We start from the raw sequence: 18,609 nt of genomic DNA on the forward strand, positions 1-18,609 counted from the left end.
AAGGCTGCCCATGGGCCTCCACAGGTCTAAATCCGGCACTGAGTAGTGCTGTTAATGTATGTGCTGTGGAAGTGTCTTGGCATGTCACCTTGTAGTGATTTCTCCCCTACAAACGCTGTTTGTCGCTGAGTAGCCGACCCCACGAATTCCCCAGTGTATGCCTCGTGGTCTGGGTCAACCAGCGCCGCCATTCATCACGGAGGTCAACTACTAAGCCACGCCTACCCCCGCTATAAAAGACCTGACCTCGTGGTGACCTCTCTCCTCTTTTCTACCTACACCAACCAGCCAGCAACACCTCCTCCTCCTCCTCCGCCTGTCTGGCGGTCCTCGCTCCCGCCAGCGAGCATGGCGACCCACAAGCTGTCCTTCTCTGAGCATCCTCACCAACCAGCTCTCTCTACATCACGCTTGTAACCATGCTGCCACTTCCCAGCACCAAGCTGCATTGTACATCCAATACAACATGTATACAGAGAGCACATTGTGAGTTTCCTTTCTCCATCCCATCCCGAGTGTGAACCCAAACATCCCATACCCCACAACCTCACCACCAGATTCCTGAACATTCTCTTCATCAACTTCAAATTCTACAATGTGCTTGGCAAGCTCAACAATATTTCTTTGAATGTTTGGTACACACACACACTACTACTACTTTGCTGTCACTCGGAATCAAGTCTGACAATCATGCAGCTATGATACGAGTTATTAAGAATGTTACCTTGGTTGGTGAGTTTTAAGGTGACCAAAGAGGCCGATACGGGACCACCAGGGTCGATCACAGATGTTGCACATGTGGAGGGCTGCATCTAGTGTGGGAGGGGCAGCGACAGCATTTTTCTGGCGTTGGCACTTGTCTGCCTCGTTATGCAGTCGGGCTAACTCGAAAGTATTGACACCTTCTTGTTTGGTGATCCTCCAAGCGTTAAGGTGTAAAGTAATCGTCTCCCAGGTGAGGGGATCGATTTGGCACTTTTTCAGGTTTGTCTTAAGACTATCCTTAGACCTTTTCAGTTGCCCACCAGCATTACGTTTACTATTTGTTAGGTGACTGTAAAGTCACTGCTTTGGCAGTCTACTGTCGTCCATTCGGGTAACATGGCCAATCCAACGAATTTGTTCATGGATAATGGTAGCCTCGATGCACATATCAGCGAGAATACTCGGAGGATGGAATGTAGAATACAGTGGTGAAAGTTTTCAAGTGCCTTGAGGCGCCTCCTGTATGTAATCCATGTCACACTGCCACATAGTAGGGTGGAGAGGACCACCACTGCTCCATATATGTGTAACTTTGTAGATAATTTCAGCTCCCTACAGCTGAAGACACAGTATCAGAATCCGTCAAAGGCTTGAGATGCATATCTGATCCGATGCTGAATCTCTTCATCGATGCCTGTGGTGGTGGACAGGTGGGAGCAAAGATACCAAAAGTGGGTAACATTGGAGAGGGTAGTACCGTTACGCTGGATGAATGGTGGAGGTGTGGCTGAACCAGGGCAGGCTGAAAGAGAATCTGAGTCTTACGTACATTTACCTCAAGGCCGAAGTGTGCATATTCATCTGCGTTGGTGTTCAGGATCTCTTATAGATCGTGTTCTGTGTGAGCAACAAGGATGATGTCGTCTGCATACTGAAGCTTAGTGATAAAAGCGGCCAACATCTTTGTTCCTGCGAGTCGTCTTATGTTGAAAAACCCTTCGACCGGTACTCGACACCCACCCGGTCAGCTAAATTGGCACTGGCATGAGTAAGGAAGACAGCCAAGAAAATGGAAGAGAGAGTTGGTGCCAGCACACACCCTTGTTTAACCCCAGTTTGGATGGGAAAGAACTCATACTGGGTGCCATTGTGCAGGACACTGAGGTTCATAACATCGTGGAGTTGCCTCACAATGGCGATGAATTATGGTGGGCAGCCAGAATGGTTGAGGGCCCACCAGGGCTTCCCTGTTGACCGAATCGAAGGCTTTGGTTAGGTTAATGAAGGCCATGTACAGGTCATGACGCTGTTCTCTGCACTTTTCCTGTATTTGGTGGGTAGCAAAGATCATGTCAGTGGTGCCACATGATGGTCTAAACCCACATTGAAATTCTGGGAGGAAGTTTTCCGCCTCAGGAATAAGTCTGTTTAAGAGGATTTGGGCAATAATCATGCCAGCTACGAACAGCAGCGAGATTCCGCGGTAGTTGCCACAGTCTGACCGGTCTCCCTTGTTCTTATAAATATTGACGATGGAGGAGTCTTTAAGAGCTTGGGGGATTTCCTCCTTTTCCCATATATTCTCCAGGAGAGAGTAGATACGGCTGGTAAGCAGAGGTCCTCTTGATTTATACACCTCGGTTGAGATGCCATCAGGCCCTGAAGCTTTGTTATTTTTCATCTGTTTGATGGCAGTAGCTTACTTTTCTTTCTTTTATCCCCTTCATCACTGATCGGCACATTAGCCGCTTGGTCACGTCTCTGTTATGCACTGTTGGCAAGTACTGGGCATGCACCGGCTCCCGAATGTACCTTAACCTACCTCATCCAGGGATGAAGGATAGCTGAGGTGGTTCAGTTCTGGATGCCGAGTAGTCAGGACATCCACACCAGTGTTTCGGTTGAGCAGTGAATGGTAGTGCTCTTTCCAGCGCTGAAGGAACTTCATCGACTTTAAATAGGGAGTTACCGTTGGATGAGTAGAGGGGGGGCTGTGCCACGAGTGATTGGTCCATAAAATGTTTTAGTGGAATTGACAAATTCGCACATGTTGTGCTGATCTGAAATTTTTGTTTCACATACTTTATTTTTAAACCAGTAGTTCTTTAGATTGCGAAGTTCCCGCTGGGCTACTGCTTTCTTCTTGTGGAACGTATCAGCTTTGGTCCGAGACTGAGGGTTGTTCTGCCAGTTAGTTAAAGCAGCACATTTGTCATCAATGAGTACATTGATTGCAGGGTCATTGTCATCAAACCATCCCGTGTATTCTTTCGATCTGGCAGAGGGTCTCTCTGCAGGTTTTTGTCATGACAGTGTCGAGAATATCCCATTCAGCACTGGGATTTGGGTTGTTTATCAGCCCATATTTGAGCTGCTCCCTGAAAGTATGTGCTACCGCTGGACCCTCCAGATGCTTAGTGTTAGAACCTCTTCTGGAGGCTTGCTGCCTTCGCCGTTTTGGGGCAATGTGAAGTCAGAGCTTGGCTCTGATCAGTGTTGCAGTGGTTTGAGCCATGCATGGCACGGGTGAGGACATCTCGGTGATCTCTTTCTCTGACAATGACGTAGTTGGTGAGATGCCAGAGTTCGGATCATGGGTGTTGTCATGAACCCTTGAACTTATCGGCCTGCCTAAACAAGGTATTGGTGATAGTGAGGTTGTGTGCAGCACACTTGCTGAGGTGGAGTAGGCCATTGGGATTACACTTGCCTAGTCCATTCCTCCCTATGGTTCCCTGCCAAATGTCAGCATCTCTGCCAACTCTGGCATTGAAGTCACCAAGGAGCACAACCTTATGTTCTCTGGGGATAGAGGTTAGCACTCTGTCGAGGCTGGCGTAAAAGGCCTCCTTGATGTCATCCTCTGCATCCAGTGTTAGGACGTATGCACTGACGAAAAAGGCATGACGCGAGTGATTCAGTGGGACTCGGAGTGTCATGAGGCTCTCGTTGATCCCAATAGGCATTTCAGTTATGTGTAGGATGCGTTGGTGCATGGCAAAGCCAACTCCATAAATGCTGTTTCTTTCTGCAGCAGGCTTACCCTTCCAGAAGGTATAGCCAGACCCCCGTTCTGAGAGTCGACCCTCGTCTGGGAGCAGGGACTCACTAATGGCTGCTATGTCGATGTTATACCTAGCCAGGTTTTTTGCCACAAAGGCAGTTCTTCTTTCAAGACACTCATTTGTGCCAGTATCCAGAAGGTTCCTCACATCCCATACAGTGATCATAAGAGGTTGTATAGTTTTTTTTTTTTTGAATCTGTGATTTTGATTGTGTTTTCGACTGCATAAGGATGACCTTACTGGGTGCGGTTGCCCAGTCAGGTTATTTTTTTTAGGGAGACTATGTTTAAGGCACCTTTTCTAGCCCCCTCCCTATGCGGGGTGAGCAGAGTGGCTCCTCGAAAGGGTTGCTCAGTCGCACAGACAGGACCGGATTGCACTGCTGCCTAGATCCCAGTGCATAAACGACCATCTTATCTGTGCCACCCATGTACAGAGTTGTGACTAGAGACTCCCGGCAGTCATCTCTGCCTGTCCCCATCGCCATAGAACTTTTGGGGGTATAGGGGTTTTGATGATGATGAGAGGTATGATGAACTGGATGATGGCTGTGCGTGAGTTGATTTATGTGGTGTGGCAGGAGCACAGGCTGCAACCACACATCTTGGCTCTCCCTCTTCCTGAGCCAGTGGTGCAAGTGCTGCAATGACTGGGGAGAGGGAGAGTTGCAATGGACTGCCAATAGCCCAGTTTGTTGGGTTTTGCCTTAGTAGCCTGTCCATCATGCATTGCCTTTGTTAGCCAGTGTAGTCGTTGAGTTCCCATGGTGGTCACCTCTTCCGCCTATACTGTACTGCCATTGGGGTCTTGTTGGAGCTCTGTAATCATGTCTGCTGATGCGGGGCTCCACCACAGATTTTTCGTTCGGGGTTTACTCCTGCAGCCTTATACCTACCAAGGTTAATCTGGAAGGCAGAGGGGCAATAGTTGGTAGGCACCAGGATGTGTCCACATGCCAGTGGGCCTATGTGCCATCCTTCTGAGGCCCACTGCTACACACACACACAAGTGATTTAAGACAACAAGCATCCAGTGAGGGTCTTGTTGTGTGACTACCTGGAGGAGAGATAAACATAAGCTGTTGAGAAGCGCTTGGCAACACCGGTGCATGTTACCACTTCATCTCTCTAATCACCCACACCTTTCTACTTTTTCACTCCACATTTTAAAATGTTATGTAATGTAACATTGAAGGGATACAACTTTGCTCGTTTATACTTATATTTATCACAATCTCCCTGAAAATACTTTAGGTTTTGTCTTTACTCAAGACATCTTCAGGTCATGAGACCCACTAATACCACAGCCAAGAAAGGGTTACCTGACATGCCATCAGGTCAGTAATATGAGACCACTAATCCCCCACCCTACCTCCACCTGACACTGAGTTAGGTCAGGTCAGGTCAGGTCCCCAAAAAAAAAAATACTTTCGCTTTTGTCTGAATTCAAGACATTTTCAAAAAATGCTCTCGATTTTCAACCCCAGAAACTTTTTTCTCAAAGCAGGAATTTTTTTGAAAATTCTGGCCTTGGGAATGATTTTCTGAGCAGATTTCAATTCTGGCTATTGGAGAGTTCCGGGTTTGAGGGGTTCCGGCTAATGGAGATATTACTACAGTATTTTTTGTTGTAACTTATTTATTGGTATTATTTTTATTTATTCCTCACATATACTGTACCTTGGGATGTACATTGGGTATAAGACCAACAGTAGAGTACGTGAGATGCATTACCTGGAGAATGCACGTAAAGGACGTTTAAAACCTTGAAAAGCTTTAGCATGGAATGGAAATGGAGCAGGTATTCCTATTTTAAAGATGGTTTATATCAGTACTATATGTTCAGATATTGACTATGCAGCTCCCATCTTTATAATGTACAATAAGATGGCTATTCAAAAGCTTGAAGAGATACAAAACGAGGCCATGAGAATAGTTTTAGGTTAGTCTACTAAGTATAGAACATAGAGTATAGGAACTTTATGTAGCCACTACTCTTAGAACCATTAGGAGAAGAGATAATAGGTTAGATGCATTGCAGTAGATATTTTACAGCTTGAGGGAGAAAAAGATAATTGGCATCCCAGTTATTTACAAAATGTCTTTTTACAGAAAATAAATATTTTCCCAGGTGATGGATCAGTATGTTTTTCAAGAAAGAACCAGCTACTACCGCTGCCCCTCCACCCTCCTCCCAGGCACCTCACAACCTGCTTCCCAGCCACCCCACCACCCGCCTCTCCACCAACCAACACTGCATCACCCTCTTCCACCAGTGATCCTGATGATCCCCCTATGCTTCAATAACCAGATGTCTCCCTATGTACAGTGCATCACTTCATCAAGCTCCAAACTTCCACATACAAATGTAAGTTTGGTGACTTAAGTTTATCCTACACAATATAGGTATACAATAGTGCACTAAGGTAGTATATAAGTTGCTATTCGTGGTTTTGCCAATTCGTGCCATTCCTTGGAACCTAACCCTCATGAATACCAAGGGTTTACTGTACAGGAACAGTGAGATCATTACTTAAAAATGTTTGTTAGATGATTAATAATGGAAAGACTGAAATAATTCCTGCAACAAATAAAAATATTGCTCCATGGGTATGACATTAACTTTGTGTAAGATTACATTATCTGTCATTTGAATGTAATATACAGTACAGTGAACCCTCGAAGATCCAGACTAAAAGGGAGGACCACCAAAAATACAGTACATATTATCCTGACCACTGGGGTTAGTTATACAGACTTTTTCCTGTGAAAAAGCCATAATTTTGAGCAACATATTACTGAAATCAGTCTATACTCAAATGTACTACACTAAAGGACTAAAAATTTTATTTCTTGTGCAAATTATATGATGTCTATACTCAAATTAATCGCTATCTTCCAAGGATTCCAGCAATGCAAGTTACTGTATATTCTGCTAAGTTTAGTCTGTGACATATTATAAGATAAAAACTTTAAGCCTAAAACTACCTTCACCCTGTTTTGAGAATGCTTTTTACGGGGCTTCTAAGCCCAAAAACCCCTTTTTCTTTTGTCAGAATCTTCCGAAATCCGGATTTAATGGGTCCCGGTTCTTCGAGGGTTTACTGTATTTATTTCAAAATAGTCTATTTTAATTTCATTACTGTAAATGATGCAATGTAAAAGATAATTCTTGCATTGTAACAATGTTATAATATTTACAACTTTCTGTAAGCCCTCAAAAAGGATGACAAAGGTCAGGCTGGGAGTAGTACGGTAACTGTCCTTTTGATGTACGTAATAGTTTTTCTATTGTCAATAAAATATTTAAAATTTAAAATTCACAGTAGTAATATATTGATTTCCATTATATAATTGGAGATACATTCTCTATGAAAGAAAAGCCCCCACACTCGACCCCTGATGAGTTATTACATCATCCCATATTCTTACTGCTTTGTTAGCATGGTGTGAATGTTGCCATCAGTCAGCTCACGTTACACCTCTCATGTGTTATCCACACCGCCATACTTTTCTTCACTTCTAAATTCCACACACTGCCTTATAACTATACACCTTTATTATACATAATTAGCAAAAGAAATCTAAAAATACAGAATAATTTCCTTTTATTAAATGTGCCATCTATTACATGAGTGACTGTTGGTGGAGATGTGTCTACTAAGTGAGTTTGAGGAATACATTATCTGGTGACTGTAGGAGGATGACATATTGAAAGCTTATCTGTTGACCTAACAACATTGTGTGTTAGAGAATAAGGAAGTAGCCTAGTAAAAGAAGTAAGCAATGGTAAAAATAAAAAGCAATTTATCATTTTCCATAAACACTTAGGAAAAATTTCCTTACTTCGGATTTTTCATTTGTAAATTGAATCGTGGGACAAAAGATGTGTTACCTTTTTTTGTAATTGTGCATTTTCATAAATTAGGGACTGCCTGTATTGATTCATAATGATGACTTGTTAGGGAAGTAAATATTGATAAAGTGTATAGTACATCACACTGTACTTAACACTAGAGAGGCACAACTTCGTATAAAATAGTTAACAACCTAAGGTTCAGCGATCAGTTCATCTGTGGGTGACACAGGTGACAGAGAGGGCAGATGGGAGTCCCAAAACTCCCTCAACCGGTTTTGGTTGTTTGTGCAGAAAAGACGAAAATCCTGGAGCATTTTCTCTGCGAGGATCTCATCCCCGGAAATTGAGGATTTCCAGCGTTTTGTGAGCATGTAGTTGAAAGACCAAAGGAATCCGGGCTGAAGAAAAAAGGAAAATCATATGTAAAGTTAAGAAATACTTCATCGTAAACTATTAAAAATATAGTACAATATGTCAATATCTATTTATGATACATATTTAAGTTCAGTAACTTTAGCAAAATTGTCAATCAAAATGTAGACTTAAAATTTTTGTCACTGAATTGCTGTAGTAGTTTTTTTTTTTTTTTAATAATATTGTAAAAAAAAAATATGAAGGACATTCAGACGTACAGTACAGTACTGTACTGTACAAGATGTATACTGTACTGTACACACTTTCCAACATATACTGTACATATGTATAGCAAAAATCTCAACCTTCCAATAGTGATTGGAGGTTGGCAATTGAGATGTTAAATACAGTTAGTTAAACTATCATTACCCCAGAGAAAACCCGAATAAGGATCAATATAATTCTTAATAATTTGTTTATATTAAATTAATTTATGAACTTTTAGTTACTTAATACTGTAGAGCTGAATTGGGAAAATTTTTAGTACATGTATCCTCGATAATCACCTGAAATTCTCATGTTACAGTGGTATAGTACTTTAAGTGTGTAGGTAAGTATAGGAGTTGAGCATTAATAGTAATTATTACCTACCAGCTGTATTTACCTAATAATCAATTAATAATTTTCAATAGTTCATTGGGGGGACAAGAGACACACGGTGCAAGAAGTCGATTTTGGTCTCTAGGCATACCCCATTGTATTATCTTTCTGTCTGTGGCTTTCGTGCCTCTCTGGCTCAGAGATTATAGGGTCCAAAATCATATAAGTCTAAGGTGACTTTCTGCCCTTCATGACACTGAGAAAAGTTTAACTGTGTTTTCCGTCATTTTTATTGATTGGCACTTGTTCCCATCTGGCTGAGGGCTACTCATATGGGTTGTAAGTTTTTCTCTTATGATAACAATCCCACCTTAAAGAAATATTGTCCAGGAGGTTAGTACCTTAGTCATTTAAACATTCAATTATATCGGTATGCTAATGTAGATGGAGAAATTGTTCTAGAACCTATTCAGTTACTCTTATGGTTCACTGAATAGTGATTATTTATATTAGTCCATTAGCTCACCTCCCTATACTTGTGAATCAGAGACCAAGCATTTGAGCATCGTTCCTGTGGAAGATAAATTCCCAAAAGGGGAGAATTTTCTGACATAACCCTTTGGACCAAGAAATGGAATATATTGGAAGGTTCTCAACACAATAGTCATTCACAGTTTATTCATACTGTTGTCAAGGGGAGGGGATCAATTTTCTGACAATATAAATTCTAGATGGGACACATGACTGGACTGCTTCAGATTTAAGGGACTGAGACCCAAAAAACAAGTAAAAATGTCAAGAATACGTGAGGTTGCACTTCTAGCCGTTGCTCTTACGTTCGAGTTGCTGGAGAAACATCTGTATGTGCAACTGTTCTTGGTGAGGTAGATAGTTCACATGATGCAGATAAATGCATAAAATATTATGGGAAACACTTCTTACCTCTTGAGATAATGGTGCGGTAAAATATTGGAATTCTGGTTAAGGGCAACATTACAGAAGCCCTGGGCGGGGATTCTCAAAGGTTTGTACACCAAATTTCTCTCATAACTGAAGATACAAAAATTTATATACCTGTAACTGGCTAACTTATGTTACAGTACAAAAATTAAATAGAAATAGCATTAGAGTTACACTGAGCCTGTCTTTACAAGAAACAATCCCTTAATCTTACCCACAAGAAGAAAATTAATGTACAGTTAAATTGTTTTTTATAATCTGGACCTTGGCATCACTCGTTATTTGAAACTGTGAAGCTTCTTTATATATTTTCCTTAAAATTTTAAGTCATCTTTTGCATTTTTTTTTACAAATAAAAAGCAGAGATCAGACATGCGTCATTGTCAAGTCTATTGACTGTTGCTGTTAACAAGTAATTTGTAATATTTTTTTGTTAATTATGAAATGGCAAATTGTGTCCTTTGGAGTCAGTTGTCACAAATTAATTGTTTATAAGGTACTGTTAGCCTAATTTACAGCAGACAAGCTTATCACATGCAATGATTAGTAATATTACATGCATCATGCTACAGCTGCCAAGGCCATGACCCATCTTCCCCAGCAGTCACCATTTACAACACTGTAAGACACCATACAAAACGTTTTCATCATGCTACACCAACTTAAAAAAAAACACCCACAGAACAACAAAGACAACTCTTACCTGACATAAGTCCAAACAATGTATTGACATGAAAGTCTCAGTGGGAATGACAAAGACTTCACTCAAGTTCTGCTTTCATTCAAATATTTTTTTTCAATTTTGTGAAGGACCACAACAGAGGGTTTGACACTTGCACCTTGGATTTAGGTCAATAGTATTTTAGGTGTAGTACAGTACATATAAAATTAAAATTATATCTAAAACAATACTTTAACAGAGATCTGCCTTGCCAGTGGCTTTTAGTGAAATATGATATTCCTTTCGTTGATTTCAGCAATACAGTTATGTTAAGTTTGCCAACATTATATAATCTAAATAAGCATTCATTTAGGTTATATGACATGGACTTCAATAAAACTGGGAAAGTAAAGACAGCAATTGGCTGAGAGAAGACAAGAAAAGCAGTAATACAAAGATAAGCTACAGTCACACAAATGAAGAATGACACATTTCTATGTTAAATTTTTACATTATCCTCCAGTCTGACAATCCTTCAAAATATTTCTAAGTACTGTACTGTACTGTATAGTTTTCTGCTGGCGAAGAACTACAACAAGATCAAGAGACACATTCTCATGTATGATAACAAGAGTGTATACTGCGGCTCCAGCTCAACACCAACTTCTTTGACTGAGATTCTAAGCAGAATGAGCCTCATCTGTACCCAGTACTGCTCCACAAACCTGTTTTTCGCTGATCTCGCGGGAATATAAGTCTGCAATCAAGCGATGGAAATACTCCACGTGAGGGCTGGACACGCCATAGAGGTAGTCAGCCTATAAGAAGCAGGGAGGCAACACTGACATCTAACAAAGTATTAATTAACTTAACACAGTAACATATACTAAAGCAAAATGCCATTTACATTGGAGTGTTAATACATAGGTCATTTAGAGAACTGTGCACCTCTTATGACTGTTCTTGTAAGTGAATATTAACACAATGCATCCTCGTTAATTCGCATCATTAAGGAATATCTCTAGCTGGGTATCCCTCTTAACTGGAGCTCTCCAATAGCCGGAATTGAAATTTGCTTGCAATTTTTCCGGAAAAATGTTCAATTCCAGGTTTTGGAACAAATTCTGTGGTTGAAAATCTGGTGTATTTTTAGAAAATTCCAAGACAAATTCTAGAAAATCTAAAAAAAAAAATTTTTCTGGGTCTGGGAATAAATTTTCAGGGCATTCCGAAAGATTGCATCATGTTCCAACTCATTCCCGCATGCCAGGCTCGTGGGTGGGATGTTCATATTTTGCTGCCATTGTAGAAGGTGGGGTGCTGGTGGTAGAGTGGTACCGCTCTTGTCTTCGCAAGTGAGATGTCACGGGTTCAATTCCCGGGCCGGTGGAAGTTGTTTGGACATACTTCCTAGCCCCCATTAGTCCCTGTTCACCTAGCAGTAAAGTAGGTACCTGGTGTAAATCGAAAGTTGCGAATTTGTATTCAGGGACAAGTTGTTGGAGCTTCCAGTAACTTGATGACATGAACCATTGACTCTTCAGGCTTCTATGCCCTTGACTCTTCAGGCTTCTACGCCCTTAACTCATGAGACATAAAGGCAAGCATGAACTTAGCATGCTTCCCTGTTGGGCACTGTAAACGCTTCTGCGCTTCACCTTGCACAAGGCTGTAGGGGAGTGCCCAATAAAAAAAAAAAAAAAAAAAATGTACAAGGTTGTTCCCTCACTCGCTGCTATTTTTGTGTACAATTGTATTGTGCAGCACTGTACATTACTGTACCAGAACAAAATCAGCCAAGAATACAGTGTTAAAGCAGTTGTAAGTACATAAAAAGTGATTACACTTACATATACTATACTGTACACTCAGTAAGTGGGAAACACTGGAGCACCTTACCATTCGTCTTTATTCTAGACATCTTCAGGTCATAAGACCCACTAATCCCCCACCCCTACAATGGGTGACCTGATATTGCATCTGGTCAGGTCAGTAACATGACCCACTAATTTCCCACCCAACCACCATTGCAAGTGTTAAGACATGATTCCAGCTAAGTACTGTATTACAGTCAGCTGAGTAAACAGTGTCTGCTGGTGAGTACAGTATTGGTCACAGCTAGATTATGTTCTGAGCACAAGGTGAGGAGTCATAGGGCATTGTTGCTCATGCTGCCGAAGCCATGGCAACCCAGAATGCCGTCCCATAGGTTAAAGTCTGTACCGACTCTTGCATTGAAGTCACCGAGGATTATGACTTTGTCGTTATGAGGTGTCCCGCGGAGAGCAAGGTCCAGTGACTTGTAAATTGAGCCTTTGGCTAGATTGTCAGCGTCTAATGTTGGTGTGTAGATGCTGAAAAGGGTTGCATAGCGCCCTTTAGTTAGAAGGATGCGCCATGACATTAGTCTTTCAGTTAATGCAATAGGAGTTTCTGGTACTTTGTACAGGATGGTATTACGAACAGCAAATCCCAAGCCGTGCAGTCAGTGCTGGTCCTCTGGGTACCCCTTCCAGAAAAAGGTGTAGCCTTCTCCCACTTCTGTCAGCGAGTCCTCGCCCTAGAAGCGCGTTTCACTTAAAGCGGCAATGTTGATGTTGTACTTTCTTTGCACAGTTTGCTAAATAAGGTGTAAAGACAGAACAAAAAACAAACAACTAATTATACACAAAAATTCGGAAATTGTCAAATAATGTCAAAATATTCAAAACTCAGTTAATTTGGATTATTCGGTAATTCAGGTGACCCAGAGCCCCTTTTAGTCAAATTAACGAGGATATAGTGTATGCATTCATATCAAGAAAGTTCTTATTGAAAGTATATTTGTTTTAGCTGAGTGATTGTGAGTCCTCAACAACTTTACACAAGTACTGTACAGTACAAACAGGAAAATATTAATAAACATGTATAGTGTATATACAGCACATAAGTACACTGTATATCTCTCATATTGAGAAAGTTCATAAGAAAAATTTAAATATAATAATGAATTCTTCTTTCTCTTTCATGAGATTTCTATTCATGTTTTGTTGGGTTCTAAGTGTGTGTCAGTACTTACACAATGTATGATGGTAAGACCTGCTGAAGGCCAAGGAAAATTTACCATATTCATAGATCAATTTGTTCATCTGTCAACTGTATGCATGTATTAACTAATGCTTAATTTGCTATATAAAAATATTTTGATGATTAAAGTCCAAGTTGGCCAAATTCAAGGATTCAACACGAATATACTTTTGTTGTACTAAGTTAAAAGATTGATAATAAACCTAAATACAGTAGAATCCTGATTATCTAGAGTCTGGGAAGCTGGCAGATTCAACCAATGGGCACCAAAAATAAATAATAATAATACTGTATAAAAAAGTCCTCCAAAATCAACTATAATCATAAGTTTGAACACCACGCGTACCGAAGATGAGTTGCAATATTTACTGGACAGTTCTTTAACACTTATCCACCTTATAAAAACGATGTGGTTCAGAGTTAAATGATTTAGTGAGCATAAGGTTAGCCTAATTTGAACGAATTTCACATTGCATATGTCAAAAAATTAAGAACAAATTGCTATGATAAATAAAAAGATTGATATACTGTATAGCATACCGGGTATTGTAAAATACAATATCACAGATTTTATGTAAAAATAGCTCCTTCCACACTCAAATAATCCTGTGGGTGATGCAACCCAGTTCAGCCAGCTGATTCACAGATATGTGGCTGCTGCAGTGCTGCTCAGTGCATGCTATGACCCCACATTGAGGAGGGAGAGCAGCGACGCAGTTACAGCCCACCACCTCCACACGTGTTCATTCCCACACAAACACACTCATGCTCTTCATTTTTCTTATTTATAGTTTTATATTATATTTTCTTTATTTCTAAGCCACAATGTTTATATAGAGTGGAATAAGTAATAAACAAGTCAAATTTTCTGCAAATCCGTGCATTTTCATGAACGCTTAAATTTAAAAACAATTATATTTTTTCTCAAACGAGCACTGACAAGCGAAAAACACCTAAAAGTGAGGTTCATCTAACCAAAATATCTCTCTATCTGGCACCTCTCAGTCCCCATAGATGCTTAATAACCGGGATTCTATTGTAAATGGTATTATGTGTATCTAATTTTATTTTCTGTCAAAACTCCATCTGTGAGGTTGTTAACTCTTTGCTTGTGGGATTAAAACCTTCACCAAATGTATACAAACTGCCTATCCAGAGTTGTGAAAAATTGTCAGTGAAATCAATTAATCGATAAATCAATCAACCAATCAATAAATTAATCAATGTCAAAAACACAAAAAATTAACAAAATTATAGAAAATCAAAATAGTGAAACCTGAACCACATAGTATTGTCAGTCTATATGATGCACAAATCTGTTTCTCTCATGTTGTAATGAACAAACAGATCTAATGCACTGTTTCACAAACTCTGATTTTATAACAGATAATTATTGAATTATACGGGGTGTATAACAATTTGTGGTTTAGATTCACAATAATGTTAAATATTTATAACACATTATTGTCATGCATATCATTCAAAATATGTCAAAAACACACAAAAAATTAGGTAACAGTTATTAAAGTGACCACACCATAAAAGCGACTGAGAAGCGACATGCACCGAATACATGCAATATTTATCCCTTTACTTATAACACTGTTAGTTATCTTAACATTATCTGTCAACTGGCATAATAAAATAATGTCTGTAACACAGACTACCTCAAACACACCATCCTCACTCTACCATCCTTGTGGGTTGTAGGACGATTGGGCCATGACCCCGGATGCTTGGGCTATGACCTGTATGTAGGATGGACATTTGGGCCATGGAATTTTATTACAGTATGCATAATGATGGATATTTACACGCGAAAAATAAAAAGATCATTATAAAATACTACCACACTGTTTAATAGAAAAAAAGAAAGAAGTTATATTTATAAGATACTACCTGACAGTCTGTATGGCATCAGATTCAAGCATTTAGACTTAAGCCTCAGAATGAGGCTGATGAGGACTTCCACCCGGTTTACAGTCCGGTGGATGAATTAGCCTTCCTGCCTCCAGAGGAAGTCAAAGAGGGTATGAAGTACAGTATTGTATCTTTGTTCCACCATGCCAGATAAGGCAACAGCAATCATCAAGCATTTCAATGCCACAGATGTTTCTGGACAGTTACATCACAGATGGGACAGCAGTTTTCAGCCTGGAGTCATCGCCTGTCTGTCTGCGATGCATGCCACCAATGTTCCCACCCCAGAAGAGGAGCATGTTCCAGGTCACACTTGACAACCAACCTACAACAAACATCTGTGAAGTATGGAATATTACAAGTGTACCAGTCTTGTGGGTCATGCTAATCCCACAGTCTGAAAACGTATTGAGTGTCTTCAAGTAGACAGCACCTGTGTTGACACCATACTACTTCAGGAGGACAGTGGTATACATCCAATGAAGCAGGTCAAGAAAGCTTATGATAAACTCCAGGGCTACCTTTGGAACTTGGGCCTGGACAGGAAGAAAGAAAGAAATGCCATCCCAGAGCTACTCTGTGGGATAAACTGCAATTTTTGTGGAGGACAACCAAATGTTTATATAAAATATATTGAAAGTAATATTTCACATACTGCATATGAATATTATGTTTAAATAAAATACTGTATACTGAATTTAATCAATTTTGTATTTCTTATGATTACTTAGACCCATGGCCCAAATGTCCTAACCACCATGGCCCAAATATCTGGGGGCCATGGCCCATATGTCCCATGACCCAATCATCCTTGTGCCATACCAATAATGAAATATGAATACAATATTCTTAAAAACTGAATGTTATCAATGGAGTGGACAAGTCCCCCTTGACCAACACCAACTGTATATAAAGAACTCATGCATGAAGGTTGGTTATAATTTATCATCAAAACTTTATACATCGTGTGCAAACCATTTGTCCACAGACAGATGGACAGTGCCATGACTATTACACTATGTGAGGGTGGAGGTGTTTATATTGTATGACATTGATATTTTGGTCCATAGATGCACTATACTGTAACTGTCTTCACACACATAAATAAACTCTCTCTCTCTCTCTCTCTCTCTAAAAAGAACAAAATCACACACACACACACACACACAAAGGTTGCAAGAACATTTTTGTGTCAACTTTGAACCCCTGACATAACACCTATGATTACTCAGTACTTCAGCGCACACATTCTTATACAGTACTTTGTTAAGTATTCATTTCTGTTTGTTTGGTAAGTAATTAAGGGAGATGCTTAAGGCAACAGCTAGAAAAAAAACAACAACTATGATATCTGATTTAATTTCTCTGATAGGGGAAATGTTTCAAAAGAAATATTATAATTTGAAAATACACTACTATACTGCTTAAGATTCTTCTTGGTAAAATATTCAAAAGTAAAGTATGAGAAATACCACCCAGGAGGAACCATCTCTTGAGGGCTTAGTTATATGGAACACATAAAAATGGTCCCTGCTTGTGTCATTACTTTATTATTACTCTTTTCCTTAACCAATCATAGCTTACCTGTATCCTTCACTTTACCTGAGTGGAGTTTGTTGATGTAAGAGGGTTGGTGAGAGTTCGACTGCGCAATGCCTCTAAGGGATACGGCAGGTGGGAGTGAACCCCCGTCCCCGGAGAATGGATCATGACAAACATGTTTCCGGTCACATGAACGTACTGATTCTGTTCCGTGCTGTGAGTCTCTGTCACGTACGGCACAAAACCAAACCTCTCCAAAATGGCTTCCTAATGTAAAAGAGAAAACCACCAGGGGAAGAAGGAACATTATACAGTACTGAGATTCTCAGTGATGGAATTTAAAATTTTTGAAGTTGGGTAAATTAATTATGTATTACAAATAAAGTTATCTGAAATAACTTAACCTAACTTAAACCTATCTTAACTTAAATAACTTAACATATACCTATCTTAACTTAAACTTATCTGAACTAATTTCATCTCTAACGACACCCCACAAACCACAAAGGATACAGTAAACATTTTTAATACATTTGTTTCTGATTATTTGTGAGAGGATTTTCCCATTATTATTTATTAGTATGTGTTTTGTGTGTGTGTGAGTGTCTACACACACACACACACACACACACACATATATAAAATACAGGTAAAAGAAATAATTGTCCTAAGGGCAAATACATTTCTTTGTACACAAGTAAAAATGTATCCCCCCCCCCCCACCTTCCTGGTCAGCAAATGTTATTCGTGGATTTGGCAATTCTCGACCATTTTAAGAACTTAACCCCCTTGAATTTGAAGGGCAAGCTGTACAGCATAAGTCTTTCTACCAATAAGTAGAGTACAAAACTCAACTTGTTATCTATCTGTGGTAATTTACAGATGCTGTACTGTATATCATACACTACTGATCAAACAATTAGTAGAGAAATATGAACTGTTGGTCTTAAATTTATTTTTATTTTGAATATTATAGTTCAGAATTTTGGAAATGATGCATTACTGGTATTCAAATTTCATTAAGTGATCAGTAAAGGATGACCCCCCCCCCCCAACAATAATGAACTGAGTAATTTGAAGTGCTAAATATGCTTCTGAATATAAGCATAACAAAAACATTGTTTCAGAGGGCAATTATTTTTGTTTACAGAATTAGTTTGATTAATTCTTATTTTATAATATTAAGTCTCCCAAAAGTGAAGTGACTATATATTGCACTTAAAATTACTTGTTTAGTTAGTGTGGTCCTTAGGTTTGTACTGTACTTTGTTAAAAAAGGTAATTATGTCAAACTCAATGTAAGCAATAGAGTATTTACACAGATAGTGTCAGCTTGTAACATGTTACAGTGGAAACCTTTCAACATCAACAAATCTTTAAGAATTGACATTTTTAAGGAAAATGCTACAATTCATTAGGTTTGAACTCATTCTAAGAAAGTAACCTTATTTTATATGTACATGGAAGGATATTTGATACTCTACCTGAAAGAGGTGCATTCGTCTACCCCAGGTGCTGGATGTGAACTGAGCAAATGGTTCAGCTCCAGCGACACTGAGACATGCCACATTAAGAGGTATCAGTATGGGCCCACGCAGCGGATCTGAGTTATAAGAATATGGCAGTGCGAACGGATCACTTGGCACAGGGAACAGGTACAGTCCGCAGCTTTGAGCTTTTCGTTGCCAAGTCATCATCTGTTGACACATGATTTATATGATCAAAATATATAAATGATAAATTCTGTGAAAGCAAGAGGAAAGACATCACATTCATTACAGAGAGCTCATGAGCACTTTTAATTGGTCAAATTCAAAGATGCCACCTAACTTTTTTTTTATCCTGTTTTCATTGTGGCTATGGACCTAACCTAAAAAT

The 18,609-nt window shown here is 39.6% G+C and overlaps 1 protein-coding gene across 1 annotated transcript in view; it reads right to left on the bottom strand.

The window, feature by feature from the left end:
* Window positions 1-7,360: 7,360 nt before the first annotated feature.
* Window positions 7,361-18,609, bottom strand: part of LOC121853092 (GATOR complex protein Iml1-like) — a 56,510-nt gene continuing 45,261 nt past the window's right edge. Inside the window, exons 29-32 of the mRNA XM_042347027.1 lie at window positions 18,216-18,428; window positions 16,792-16,998; window positions 10,929-11,021; window positions 7,361-8,026 (exon numbers count right to left, since the gene is read on the bottom strand). Of these exons, the coding sequence (XP_042202961.1) occupies window positions 7,820-8,026; window positions 10,929-11,021; window positions 16,792-16,998; window positions 18,216-18,428 (720 nt within the window). The 3' untranslated portion in view covers window positions 7,361-7,819. The remainder of the gene's footprint in view (window positions 8,027-10,928; window positions 11,022-16,791; window positions 16,999-18,215; window positions 18,429-18,609) is intronic.

This window comes from Homarus americanus, unplaced genomic scaffold (genome assembly GCF_018991925.1).
Source record: "Homarus americanus isolate GMGI-L3 unplaced genomic scaffold, GMGI_Hamer_2.0 scaffold15794, whole genome shotgun sequence".
NCBI lineage: Eukaryota > Metazoa > Arthropoda > Malacostraca > Decapoda > Nephropidae > Homarus > Homarus americanus.